Raw genomic sequence first — 13,718 nt, forward strand, 5'->3', positions numbered from 1 at the left:
GATTGTTTGAATGATGTTTCTTTATTCAAAACTGCATTATGATTAAAACAAAACTAATGATTAAAACTAGCAATTAAAATTTGAAGTTGAAGAAGATTCAAAAACCTTTATTAACAATTTATAACTTTTTACACATATATTAAATAAAATCCATAAATTTACAATATAATATCTTAAATTTTTATTCCAAACATTGCTAATTAAACAAAAATAGGATAAGTACAAAAATACAGTGTTTCAAGAAAAGAATTTCTCACTTCAAATGCACTCTAAATATTGATTTGTTAATTTAATAAAATTAATAATATATTATATATAGTATATATATATTTGTTTATTAAATAAAAATTTTGTATTTTCAAATTTTAAGAAAAAAACATTTTGTTAAAATAGCTATTAAATTACATAGTAAGTTTGCAAAATTAAAATTGTCAGACTTTATTTTTTATGCAAAAATTTGTACATTCATTAGCTTTTCATTTATTAATTAAATTATAAATGCACTTACATATGCTTCGGAAATGTTTTTATTACTGACATATAAATGATCCATTGCAAGTGGCATGTTTTGTAATGAAAGTATAAGACAAGGTTTCCATGGCTGAACTTCTTTCAATGGTGAAATCTGATATATACCAATTTTTGTAAAAAATATCAAAGCAGCATAACTTCCAATGTAATTTGCTATAATTCTATTAAATGAAACATAGTAAAATTAGATTATTATATAAAAATAAGGTTTTTTATAATATAGTAAAACCTGTGTAAACCAGACTGCACAAAATATTTTTCCCATTTTGGCTGTTTCATTTTGAGTAAGTTTTAGTATTTATTCCTTATTTTCTTTAAGCTATACAAGATAAGTATCACACAGTTGTGTATTTTTATAGTAAAATAACTTTCACATATGTAAAAAAATTTTATTACTAAGTTTAATCCAAATTAATCCAAAGTGATTCCAGCTAAAAATGGGAATACAGGTAAGCTCCACTTTATAATAAGAATACATTCCAAGAAATATGTCATCAGGAGATCACAGACAAACCTTCGGTATATAGTCTTTCATATAGGCTATAACACAACTGCAATACAATGGTAAGTATTTAGATATCTAAACATAGAAAAGATAATGGCGTTAAAAATTTTTTAAAACCATTATCTTATTGAACCTTCATCATATATGTAATCTGTTGTTAAACAATGCATACTTGTGTAATATTTGAATGCAAGAATTGAAAGTTATTGGGCTGCAATTTGAAAAACTGTAAACCTGTAAATTCCCACTGTCATCCATCTGTCTTTTCTTAATCTCGAGAATGGAGTTAAATAGACAAAAGCCAAGACCAGATATGAAAAGATTAGGAGCAGGAGGCCCTGATTAACTATATACGAACTTCTGGTAACCAAAAGTCACATTATTTCAATTCAAAAATTTTCCCCTGTAAGAAGTTAGATGACCCTCACAACTATTGCTCATGGAAAAGTATGATGTACAGAGGCAAGATACTACTAATTTGAGCTGGAGAGCATATTTTTTAATTTAAAAATTATTAAAAATATGATTATAAATTGCAGTCTGGCATTGTGACAATGTCACAATAAATAATTGCTTGTTCAATTCTAAAAAGTTCTCATTGTTTCCAAGAGCTTGTGATAGGTATTCAAAAATTTCTCAGATGTGATCTTTATGAACCCACACAACAATGCTAATTTGAGTGCCAAGAACTAGTGTCTCACTCTACTGACAAATTCTAATTGCATTACAATAATATAGAGATTAAGATATTCTGTGATCTAATTCTGAGGAATTTTGATACTCTAATTAATCATTAACTTCAATCTTGTAATTACCAATACTGTTGATCAACTTGTTCTTAAATACCCTGCACTAGTTAGTTCCTAGTGCTTTTTTTTTGTTTAAACAGATTTCTGTTTCAGACAGGTTTTACTGTATAACAACACAAATTTTCAATGTTTTATTTTGTTAAAAATAATTTATTCTTTCTAATTCATACATTTTATTGAAATCTATAAATACCATTAAAATAAACAAAATCATCATTGCTTTTCATAAAATAATTTATTAATATAAAATAAGCCCAGTGAATTTGTAAAATTTTTTTATCATACCAGTGAATTTGATATTTCAAATAAAAGTAATTTATGTAAATTTAACAATAAGTATAGAATAAAAATTTACAATGATTTAATCTTAAATATATACTAATACACTCAAAATGCATTTCAAACCCTTTTGGAGTCTCTCTTCATTTGGGGTTTGAAAAAAACGATAAAACAAAATATACATAAAAGTTACATTAAAAGATTTAAATAACATGAAGATATGACAATTAAAGAAACCAATGTGGTGGGGGCAGATCTGTCTCCATGGTGGCTGGAGCGTTTGTGCAGACAGACAAAGATATTAACATACAAGTTTTTTTGGAAAAGTTTGTGACATGGATAAGTTCATTAAAATAAATGATAATATAGTTCAGATTAATGGAAAAAAGAGAGAGATTATTTTTAAGAAAAGTGCAATGTTACCAAGGACACCACCTGGAAAACATTTGAGAACTTGTTATACTGGAAGTATAGTTAAAGATACAGATAATAGGAAGAATTTGGATCAAACTGTTTCTAGAAGAAATAAGAAGCTGCATGAAACAAAAGAGGCAATAGAATCAAAAATATAGTCGAAATTACATACAGAGAAAGAATCTTTCATGGAAATGAATGAAAAGATTAATATGCTAGCTAAGAGAATTAACAAATTAAAAACAGAACATGAATGCAGACATGAGTGTAACAATGTACAGGTTACTACTGGTTTAACTGAAAGACTTAATATACTCAAAAATAACTTAAGAAAGAGAAACTTATTATTATTTAATGAAGAGGCAAACAAACAAGAAAATTTATTAGTGACAATTTTAGAGTTGGTCAGAGAAGTGTCTAGTTTACCAAATGTAATTCTTGACTGCATTAAGCTTACGAAGAATAGAATGAAGAAAGCCAACAGTTTGATCATTGTGTTTCATTTGACATGAAAAGAGGAATATTAAAAAGTTGGAAGAATATTAAAAATACTTTCAATATCTCTGATTGGAGACAGACAGGCTGTGTGTATAGAAGATCTTTCCTTGGATTGTAGAGAGAATAGAAATCAGATGAATAATTTAAGACAGGCTAGAAAACAGGAAAAAATTGCATGCTTCAAAAAGGCGATAAATTGATGACAAGTGGAAATGCTCAGAAAACTGATAAGGATATTTATGCCACTAATAATTCTTGTTTAGGAGTAAGCATAATCCATTAAACAAGCAAGATAACACAAAATGCCTTAGCTGGAATATGAACAGATGGAAGGAGGAATGTGAAATCAATCATTAGAAAATTGTGAGAAAGTTTCACATATCACGTTTGATGGAAAATTGATTGAGAGAAAGAATATTAGGACTCCACTGTTAGATGTAAGCAGGGGCGAATTCTCTGGGCTTGCTTAGCATGCACCACATGCTTAAGAGAAAGTTTTAACTGTCAATATACTTTTTATATGAGAACAAATATGCCAATAATAATTTATTCTAACGTGTAAACTCTTTTATCATTTGTGCGCGCTTTTACATTAGCGGCTAGCCATTTTAAGTCAGTGCGATGCTTGCAGGAACTCAATCGCTTGCTTGTGTGGAGGTTTGCCACAGCAAACAAGTGTGCATGCACCATCATTTGAAGCATTTAATGCAGCCAGATTGTATCGAAAGCTTGCGGTACCCAGTCAACAACTGGGTTGTTCAGAAAGTAATTTCGTTTTTTTATTACTAAAGGAATTAGATGTATTTTACCAGCCAATTTTATTTTAAAACCACATTTTCATTATATACTTCGTCAGCTGACATTTTAAGGCTTATTTGTAAAAAATTTTGTTTGATTCTGTACAATTGCTTTTTTTTGGTGTCCCATCAAATTTGGAAAATCAAAAGCATCATTTTCGGCATATATTGCTTTTTTATAACTAAAAAATCAAAATGCTGTTCAAACAAGAAAAATCTTTGATACAGGTTTGGAGAAGATGTGTTGAAAGACAGTGCCAAAATTGGTTTACAAAATTGCGTTCCAACAATTTTAATATCGAAGATACACCACATTCTGGATGGCTATTTGAAGCCAATGAAAACAAAATAAAGTACCGATTGAAGCAATCTGCCTTATACACGTGCACACGTGAAATCACTAAGAAATTAAATCTGTTAAAATGAACCGTTTATTATTACTTAAAATGAATTGGTTCCATTTCAAAGCTCGATATATGGGTTCCACATGTTATTAAAGAGAGATGCTCTCTATGGTGAGATTTTAAAGAAATTTGTTTTTGAGCTTTTGCCAGACAATTTAACAATTGATTCAAAAGTGTACAGCCATTGAGTAAACAAATTGAGTAATACCGTCAAACAGAAAAGGCCAGAATTGATCAACAAACAAAGTGTAGTGTTTTACCATGATAATGCCAAATTTCACGCAAGTTTGGTAACTCGTCAGAAACTGTTATAGCTTAGATGGGATGTGTTATCACACCAACCATATTTGCCAGATCGGGCACACTCAGATTATTACTTGTTCCGGTCTATACAAATTTTTTTTTAACTGTAAGATATTTACTTGAAATGACAATGTCAAAAATCACTTGGATCAGTTTTTTGTAAACAACGATCAAAACTTTTATGAATGTGAAATCATGCTACTACCAGAAACAATGACAACAGGTATTTGACCAAAATGGTCAATATATAATTCAATAAAATATTTATTTATTATAATAATATTGCATTTATTTTTCTATGAAAAAAACGAAATTACTTTCTGAACAACCCACTATATGTATTGTGTATAGGGGCAGATCTACATAGAGATTAATAGGGCTTAAGTCCTGGGCAGCCAGTGTCAAGGATCACAAAATTTGAATTATCTTCATAAATTTTTAATACTTTTTCATTATAATATATTTCATGTATAGATATAATGGGCTTTAGAAAAGTGCATAGTAGATCATGGTGAATGGATTTCAAAAGTAGGTTGGAGCAGCTAGGACTTGATGAAATGGTCATGGAAAGACAAGTAGATAGATGGAGAGAGTGGACACCAGTCATAGTGATGAGATGTACAAATTACAACAGATGAAGAGACTGTTAAACAATTCTGTTTTGTCGAATTATAATAATATTGAGAACATGGTGAGAAGAATTCATGTTTTTTAATGTAAAAAGTGTCAGATCCTACAGTAAAAGGCTGACACTTGATCATTTTTAACATTGTGGATTTTTTACCTGTTTTTTACCTTTGTTTTTAAGAAGTTTTGTCTTCAAAAAAACCATGTTAACTGTTACTTCTGTGGTGATGTAAAAAGATTAAAGATAGACTCAAAAATATTATATATTTTTTGCAAATAGTCTAAACTTCAATTATGAATATAATAATATTGTTAAGCCCAATTTTTGGAATGAGGTGCTATTTAAGAGACATCAGATTTAGTATGTCAGTAAAAAACAAATGGCTAGAGTACAGTTAAATTGTGTTACATCACGAAAAAGTCATACCATGTGCATATGATGATGTGACCAGAGGGTCGGGTACCTCCTTGGTACCTTGTCAGGACTGACACCACCATGTCCCAGGTGACATGGAAGCCAAGACGGCGTGTTAATACAGTCACATGAGCAGCCGCGTACACAGGTGGTCAGATTTGGGATGGAGATGAGATGAGAGACAGCGCACTGGAAGTGAATCACTCGAATACCAGGTTAACAACCAATAACAATTTAATTTCAACAGAAAGGCGTACATGATACAATACAATAGACATCTTGAAATAGATATACAATAGAGAGTTGTAATCCGAACCCCGGTTATCCGAATCGTCGGTAATCCGAACGCTTTCCAATCGGACTGTGTCATGCTGAATCGAACATTTTTGATACTAGATTTACTTCTAAAGTATAATTTTTATGTTTTTATATTCTTCAATATATTTATTTTGTTTGTACAAAATAAAGAAATAATTTTTAACAATACAATAGCCTCTATTATTATTATAAAAATTTTCGTTAGGCTTAAAATCGACAAAAATTCAACGTGAAGCAACATGCAGCGGAGAAAAATTTGAACATCGGACAGGTTAATATATTTTTTCGTACATAATTGGTTATCCAAACAAATCAGTAATCCGAACAACCCCAGTCCCAATTGATTCGAATTAACGACTCTACTGTATATAGATTTAGCCTATCAAATCTAGCAGTCATGAGAGAGAGAGTTCACATGAGGTTTGCATGGCGATAAATACCTTGTCAAGGTTCTTGGCACGATGCCCAATGAGTCGAACAGGAGAAAGTCCTTGAGATCAGTTCTTGGTTCAGATGCACTACAGGAGGCATTTCCGGAGGGTAACTCGTAAGGAGAAAGTTTATGAGGGTAGATGCACAGGTAAATCCACAGGTATTGATTGAGGGACTCGATTGAGGAACTGGCAACAACTTTTTAGACTGGTGGAGAACACACACTTTAAGCAACTAGTCGATGTTGATGATGCTGACTCCTCTACTTGTCATCACCTCTTCCCTTTTATTAGGGGGTTTTCTCTTGGGTTTTTCCCATGACATTGCTAGAATTTTAGTACATCAGGGCCAATAAAATAAACCAGTCTCAACTTTTGGACTGGTAATGGATAAAGCCAAGGCCCCTATGTGCAAGTTAGAGGCAACTTTACACAACATCATTGCTCTGCATTTGGAAGGATACAGATACACGATCTCTAACCCGGTAGAATTAGTAGAGCTCCTCAAGGACACTGAACATCCTAGTTATATCACAGTACTGGATTTTGCTCATTGTACCCTTTGATTGAGTTGCCTCCGTGTTTTTGCACCTTTAGGGACTTTCTATTTACAAACTTGCACAATGAAGAATTCCATCAACAAATTTTGGAGTTGTCCCACTTGGTTTGCTACAGCTTGATGTTTCAGTTCAACAGTGCCACTTACACCCAGGGTAAGGGCGTCCCCATGGGCAGTTCTGTCTCTGGAAATTTATGTGAGTTAGTAATGAGGCAAGTGGAGAATAGAATACTGCCGAATTTCCTCCAAAGCATCATACTTTACAAGTGCTATGCTGATGACATTATTATTCTCTGGAGGGACTCTCCAAACATTGCCCAATTTTTGGATGAAATGAACAACAATCCGTATGGCCTTACCCTGGAGATTGAGCAGCATAGTAATTCAACAGTGCATTTTCTGGATTTGAATATTAGCTTTGGGGGACTGAACATACACACCTCTGTATACCGCAAACCACCTGACCATCTCACATATATTCTGGCAGACTCTTGTGACCCAGTCCGGTACAAGGTGGTGGAGTTCAGGGCCCTCATTAAAAGAGCCCACACACACTCTTCTACCCAACGGGCTTTAGAACAGAAGTTGCAATACTTGCATAAAGTAGCCAAACTCTATGGCTACCACAACATTATACAAAAAATGTTGCAACAGTTCAGTGGAATGATGGCTCCTTCTTCTAAAGAAGATAATTCAATAAATGGCAACCAGAGCAAAGATAGGCAGATAATTTCTGTTTCCTACAACCCACTTTTGAAATCGATATACAGTAGAAGTGCACGACGAGGTGTCTCCCTGACCTACAGAAGATGCCCTTCTATATTTGATATACTTCACAATGGAAAGAACAGGTCTAATGAAGAAAGACTTCCTGGGATGTATAAGGTACCGCTCAGAGACCATTGTCTTGATAAGGACTTAATATACATAGGTTTGACAAAATGTGCAGTTGGGATCAGATTGAAGGAACATATGCGTGACATTCAACACAACAAATGCTCCACTTTGTTATCAACTTATGCATCTGATCAGAGATCATAGCAGACTTTTTGAATGCTAAGTTAATTGTCACCACCTCATATTTGGACCATCTCAAGTGGTTGGAGCAGATTGACATCTACAGGGCTTACAGTACATCGTCATCCATTAATTCTAGAGACGAGATCACTCTTTCTTTGGCTTGGCAAGCCCTAATGCAGCCGGAGGAGTAAATGCATCGTAAGCCTAAAGGAAGGCATATAAAGGGAATTAATTAATGTTTATAAGTTGTGGTTTCGCTTGACATCAAGGTTCTACGACCACTGTATGGATAAAAGAGAAAAATTTTTAAATGGCATTCGATATTACATAGAGACATATGTTTGAGGCTGTTAAATGCATGATTCCGTTCTCTTTTTTCATATTTTAAAAATCATTCCAAACAATTCTGTGGCAGTAACCACCATGATGTATTTATTTTGTGAATGTTTACATGTGATGTTTCTCTTATGAATAATAATAATTTTAGTATGTTTATTATTAATGTGCTGTCTGTGTAAATAATTGTGGTTGTTATAATATTTCTCTATATTTTTGTTTTTCTAAATTGTGCATTTAAATGTAACACAAGGGGGCGCTACAGGTGATGTATATATAGGGGATGTAAAGGAGCATGGGAGAGTTTTTTTTTTCCTGTATGAGAGGTGAAGAAAGGACCTGCTTGAGGAGGAGAGACCAAGTAAGAAAGGAAAGGATAGACCAGGTTTGAAATTCCTAAAACATTATCTCTACAAAGGCAAGAAGTTGGACTGGACACCACTAGTTATATGTATTGTGAATATCACCAATGCTCCCTTGCTGGCTGTATACCTAAGTTTTGTGTAATTAAATGTTTTCTTTGTTCTTAGTGTTGATTGTTTCATTGTGCTCAAAACTCAACACTCCACAATTCTCTACCTGAGGAAGGGCCTAGGAGGGGTCTGAGAGTGTTTGTATTGACTGTTAAATTTTAATTTGCACCGGTTATAGGTTTTCTGAGTAGCATTGTATATCATAAACTCCGGTGTGCAGTTGTTCTTTATTATTGCCATAAAAGATACTTGTATTTTGCAATTCATGTAGATGACGTAATAGCAATGGCCATGGACAAACATATGTTAACCGAATTTTAGACTGAAATGAAAGAAATGTTTAAAATCAAGAATTTAAACGACTTAAAATATTATCTGGGAATACAATTTGAAAGAGATGAAAACGGAATATTTTCTCTCCACCAAGAAAAATATATCGAAAATAAATTGCGGGAATTTAACTTATCCGATTCAAGACCGTCTAATATTCCTATGGACACAGGATATTTAAGAAGAAATGAAATGCCTGATATGTTCAAAAACAACAATGTATACAGAAGTGCTATTGGATCATTATTATATCTAGCAACTAATTCACGTCCAGATATTGCGATAAGTACATCAATATTAGTGAGAAAAGTAACAAAACCTTTGGAAAGTGATTGGGTGGAAGTAAAACGAATCTTTCGTTATCTGAATTTGACAAAAAAGAAGAAACTTAGATTAGGAAATATTGATGAAGAATTAGAACTTAAATGTTATGTAGACGCCGACTGGGGAGGCGATAGTATAGACCACAAATCGAACACAGGATATTTGCTCTTGTTAAAAGGAAGTCCTATCCATTGGGTTAGCAAAAAGCAACAGTGTGTAGCACTTTCATCCACTGTAGCAGAGTACGTAGCCTTGGCAGAGGCTACTCAAGAAACTGTATGGATGAAACAACTTCTAAAAGAAATATATCTACCGATTGCAACACCTATCAAAATATTTGAGAACAATCAAAGTTGTATTCAACTTTTAGAATTAGGAAAAGCACAACAGCGCATGAAACATATTGACACAAAATACCATTTTGTACATGATTTAGAGAATTTGGGACAAATTGCTGTAATCTATTGTCCGAGTGGCCGATGACAGCAGACTTGTCAACAAAGCAACTAGACGCAAATAACATTAAGAAATTTACTTGCGATATCAGATTGTATTAACAGTCTATCGTTGAGGGGGTGTGTTGGAATCAACAATTGAAATTATTGTCAAATATTATACGACATCGTTACATACAACGAATTGTGTTGTGATGTTTTGTAAACGTTCTTCCGTTATGTAATAAAAGGTTGGTGGTGCTGTTGACCCCTCAGGAAACTGTTGGTGACGGTGACCTAGTTTCACCTCCCCTTTTTCCAGCGCTGACCTTCCATGAGTCAAGACAGTGTAATCTTTGTGTATTCTTTGTTTCTTTGTTATATAACCAGTTACACAAGTCTAACTAGTTTTTACTAATCTCTCCAACAAGCAACATCAAGTCTAACAGGGACCATGTATTTGTATCAAACTAATCAAGGACCAGAAGAAAAGAACTCATTGCATAGTTTCTAGAATATTCAATGATATGTGTTTGAGAACTAATTGTTTAGCTATTATTCATTATATTGTAGTGATCCATCACTTAATGTAACCGTATTTCCCCTGCATTATGGATGTTAGACTTTTTTTTTTGTTGGGTTGTAATTTTTGTATAATTATTCGCGCCCATTTTTTGTTTGTGTTGGGAGTTCACCTTTTGTGTAACCTCACAGGTCTCTTATTTGTTATGTGAAAGTTGACGTATGCAGGTTATGACGTCAACAATGGTATAAAAGGGAGGAGCTTCACTGGAGATGACACCTTTTTGTTGGCCTTCGGACTGAACTCGTCGGAGATCGTCGTGTACGATAAGAAAAGAGATTGGAGACTGTTTGAATGTGTGAAGCAATCCGCTTTCATCCAAGGCCTGCCTGAAGACACGTGTGTGAATTGGGTAGATATTCCTTATTAACTACAAAAGGACACATGTAAGACTGTTTTGTTAAGGTTTTCGATTTGTGGTGTTATAAAATTTTTGTTACCCCACAGAGGTAATAGAATAGTTTGTAAATTTATGTTCATGTTATTTAGAATTTTGTATGTATATAAATAAACCTGTAGGGTCCAGGAATAAATCTTTGTTAATACCTCACTGAATGAGAAAGTGTGAAGTCTTTTGTTTTTCTTTATATTGTATCGCCTGTTTCCCAACTGTGTACCCTGTATACCTAGGTATATCAGGATCTTAACAATATACAAGTCAGTTTCTGAATAGTTCTAAAGAGAATAATTATATAGAAAAAAAGGAATTACAAATACCAGAAATTTATCAGTTTTTAAAAGTTGTACTGTTTAATAATATCCATTACAACATATAGAACCAACATACAGAACATAGGAAAGAATTAAAAGTGAGGCCTACTCTATATAGACAAGTCTTTGGTGATTTCTGAAAAAACTGCAATAGTGAATAAGTATTTGTGGCAAGTAAAGGATTTTCACATTTTTATAAAGGTACTTTTGGTAAGTTTAAACAAAAAAAACCTTGTTGGATGAGTTCTTAAATGAAATTTAAAATCAGCACATAACCTGCAACAGTGTATAACCAGTATCCACTTTCAAATTGTGTTTTAAACACAACACTTTATTCATATAAAATTAATATATATATCAATAATATACAAAATGTAAAAAATAAATTAAATTAAAATTATATAATAGCTCTTTTAAAAAACAAAAATTACCTTTCATCAATGTTGTTTTCTTTGAGTTTTTGATATAAGTTAATAAAGTAGTTTATGTTGTCAACTTGAACTACATCATATTCTGTTATGTTTAAGTGAACCCAGTTATCTTTCATTATCAAATGAATAATATTCAGCCAATCACTCTAAAAAAATGTTTACCATTAATACAATTTTAGTAGTATAAAACTAAAACTAAATTTTTTATGATATACAGTAGAGCACCGATTATCTGAATCAATTGGGGACTGGGGTTGTTTGGATAACAGATAAGTATGAAAAAATATGTTATTAATATAATATATTAATATATCCCATGTTAAAATTTTCTCCATTGCATGTCGCTTTGCATTGAATTTTCATCAATGTTAAGCGTAATGAAAATTTTTATAATAATAATCGTGGCTATTGTATTGTTAAAAATTATTTCTTTATTTCATACAAACAAAATAAATATATTAGAAAATATAAAAACAACAAAAATTATACTTTAGAAATTAATCTAGTATCAAAAAAGTTCAATTCAAAACAACACATGTCCCGACACAGTCCAACTGGAATGCTTTCGGTTAACCGATGTTTCGGTTGATTGGTGTTCAGATAATCGATGCTCTACTGCTGCATTTCTCAACCTAAAGGTCATGGTGATATTTAAGGAGGGTCATGAGACAATAATGAATTATTTTATGAGAAAAAATCATTTATTATAAACTTATAAACGTTTTACTTACAATAAGTACACATGTAAAGAAAAGAAATTAATGTGATGGTTGCATTTGTTTTTCATTTAAAATTTTCTCCATACGTGGATCAAATTACAAAAAGCACATACACATCAAGTTGGTGCTTGTAAATTGCTCATGTATGTACACGTCATACAAACATATTCATACCCGTCGCTATAAACGCAGTGACAAAATAATAGCAATAGTTGTATTACATTTTTTTATACTGTCGGTATTTTCTTAATGTATAAAATTAGTGCAATATGATTATATAATATTTAAAAAAATTTACATTTATAATTACAGTCAAAATTCAATTAGTAATAGTAAGGCTTACTGTTATTATTCCTTTGGATGGGTAGGTTGGGGGGGTGCGAAATATTAATTTTATTTATATTTACTATTTGGGGGGTCGTGGAGCTAAGAAGGTTGAGAATTGCTGCTCTATTGCATATGTATTGGAAAAAAAATTTAAAATAAAAAAAATAATATATATATATATATATATATATATATATATATACACATACATGCATATATGAACAATGTGAAATATCCAAAATATTTTTGTAGCTTTTTGTAATGTTAAATCTAATTCTCAAAAGTTTTTCTTTTAGTAGTTTTTTTATCACTGCTGAAATGCATCAATGGCAACTGTTTGACTATTAATATAGTATTAATGAATTTAACAAATTATGTAATGTAATATTAACAAATTACAATGATTTATTATTTGTGCTTTGATTGCTTAATAAAAGATTGTTGGGACCAGCAGCTATAATGCTTAAGGCATTATAGCTGCTAGTCCCAACAATCTTTTGTTAGTCCCAAATATAAAGTTGCAACTCCAAATGAGTTCACCAATTCTTTTAATGAGATCACAAACTTCTTTTCATAAACATTATTCCCATTTAAAAATCTTTAAAATTTTTTTTACAGTTTGTAATAAAATATACAAATCAAATGTTATAAATTTTGTATGAAGTTCCAATATCAGCATTGACTAACATCAACAACACTGACTATGGTGGCAATAAGTTTTGCACTTCATATCAGAAAGCTAGTGCAGATATTAGGAATTTTGCAGTTGCTACGTTTTGTTTAGCAAATTTGGTTAATTTATGGATATTTAGTAATTTTTGACTGCCAAAGAAAATATAAGCAATGTTAGATAAGAAAAAATTAGTTTAAACAACAGCAAAATTTATAGATGTTTTATTTTATATACATTTAAGTGCAGTTTATTATAAATAAGACTAGATAGGTAGATGTTAGCAGTAACATCCAACTCTGAGCCAAATTACTTAGCATTTAATTATTAATAATAGCAGTAATATTGCCTGATCTAATCTGGCATAATTTCTCTTTAAGGAAATAAAATAATGAATATCAACAATTTTGTATAATTTATAGTGAAACTTTACAAAACTAGAGCTTGAAACAAATCATCCAATGTACATT

General features: G+C 31.7%; 1 protein-coding gene across 4 annotated transcripts in view; it reads right to left on the reverse strand.

Moving 5' to 3' along the window:
- Nucleotides 1-13,718, reverse strand: part of LOC136979196 (neprilysin-1-like) — a 136,965-nt gene that overhangs the window by 53,516 nt on the left and 69,731 nt on the right. For all 4 annotated transcript variants that reach the window (XM_067275142.1, XM_067275149.1, XM_067275162.1 and 1 more), the window contains exons 9-10: nt 11,533-11,678; nt 509-692 (exon numbers count right to left, since the gene is read on the reverse strand). In XM_067275142.1, coding sequence (XP_067131243.1) covers nt 509-692; nt 11,533-11,678 — 330 coding nt within the window. The remainder of the gene's footprint in view (nt 1-508; nt 693-11,532; nt 11,679-13,718) is intronic.

The sequence above is a fragment of the Centruroides vittatus genome, unplaced genomic scaffold (assembly GCF_030686945.1).
Source record: "Centruroides vittatus isolate TY-2023 unplaced genomic scaffold, ASM3068694v2 contig_1154, whole genome shotgun sequence".
NCBI lineage: Eukaryota > Metazoa > Arthropoda > Arachnida > Scorpiones > Buthidae > Centruroides > Centruroides vittatus.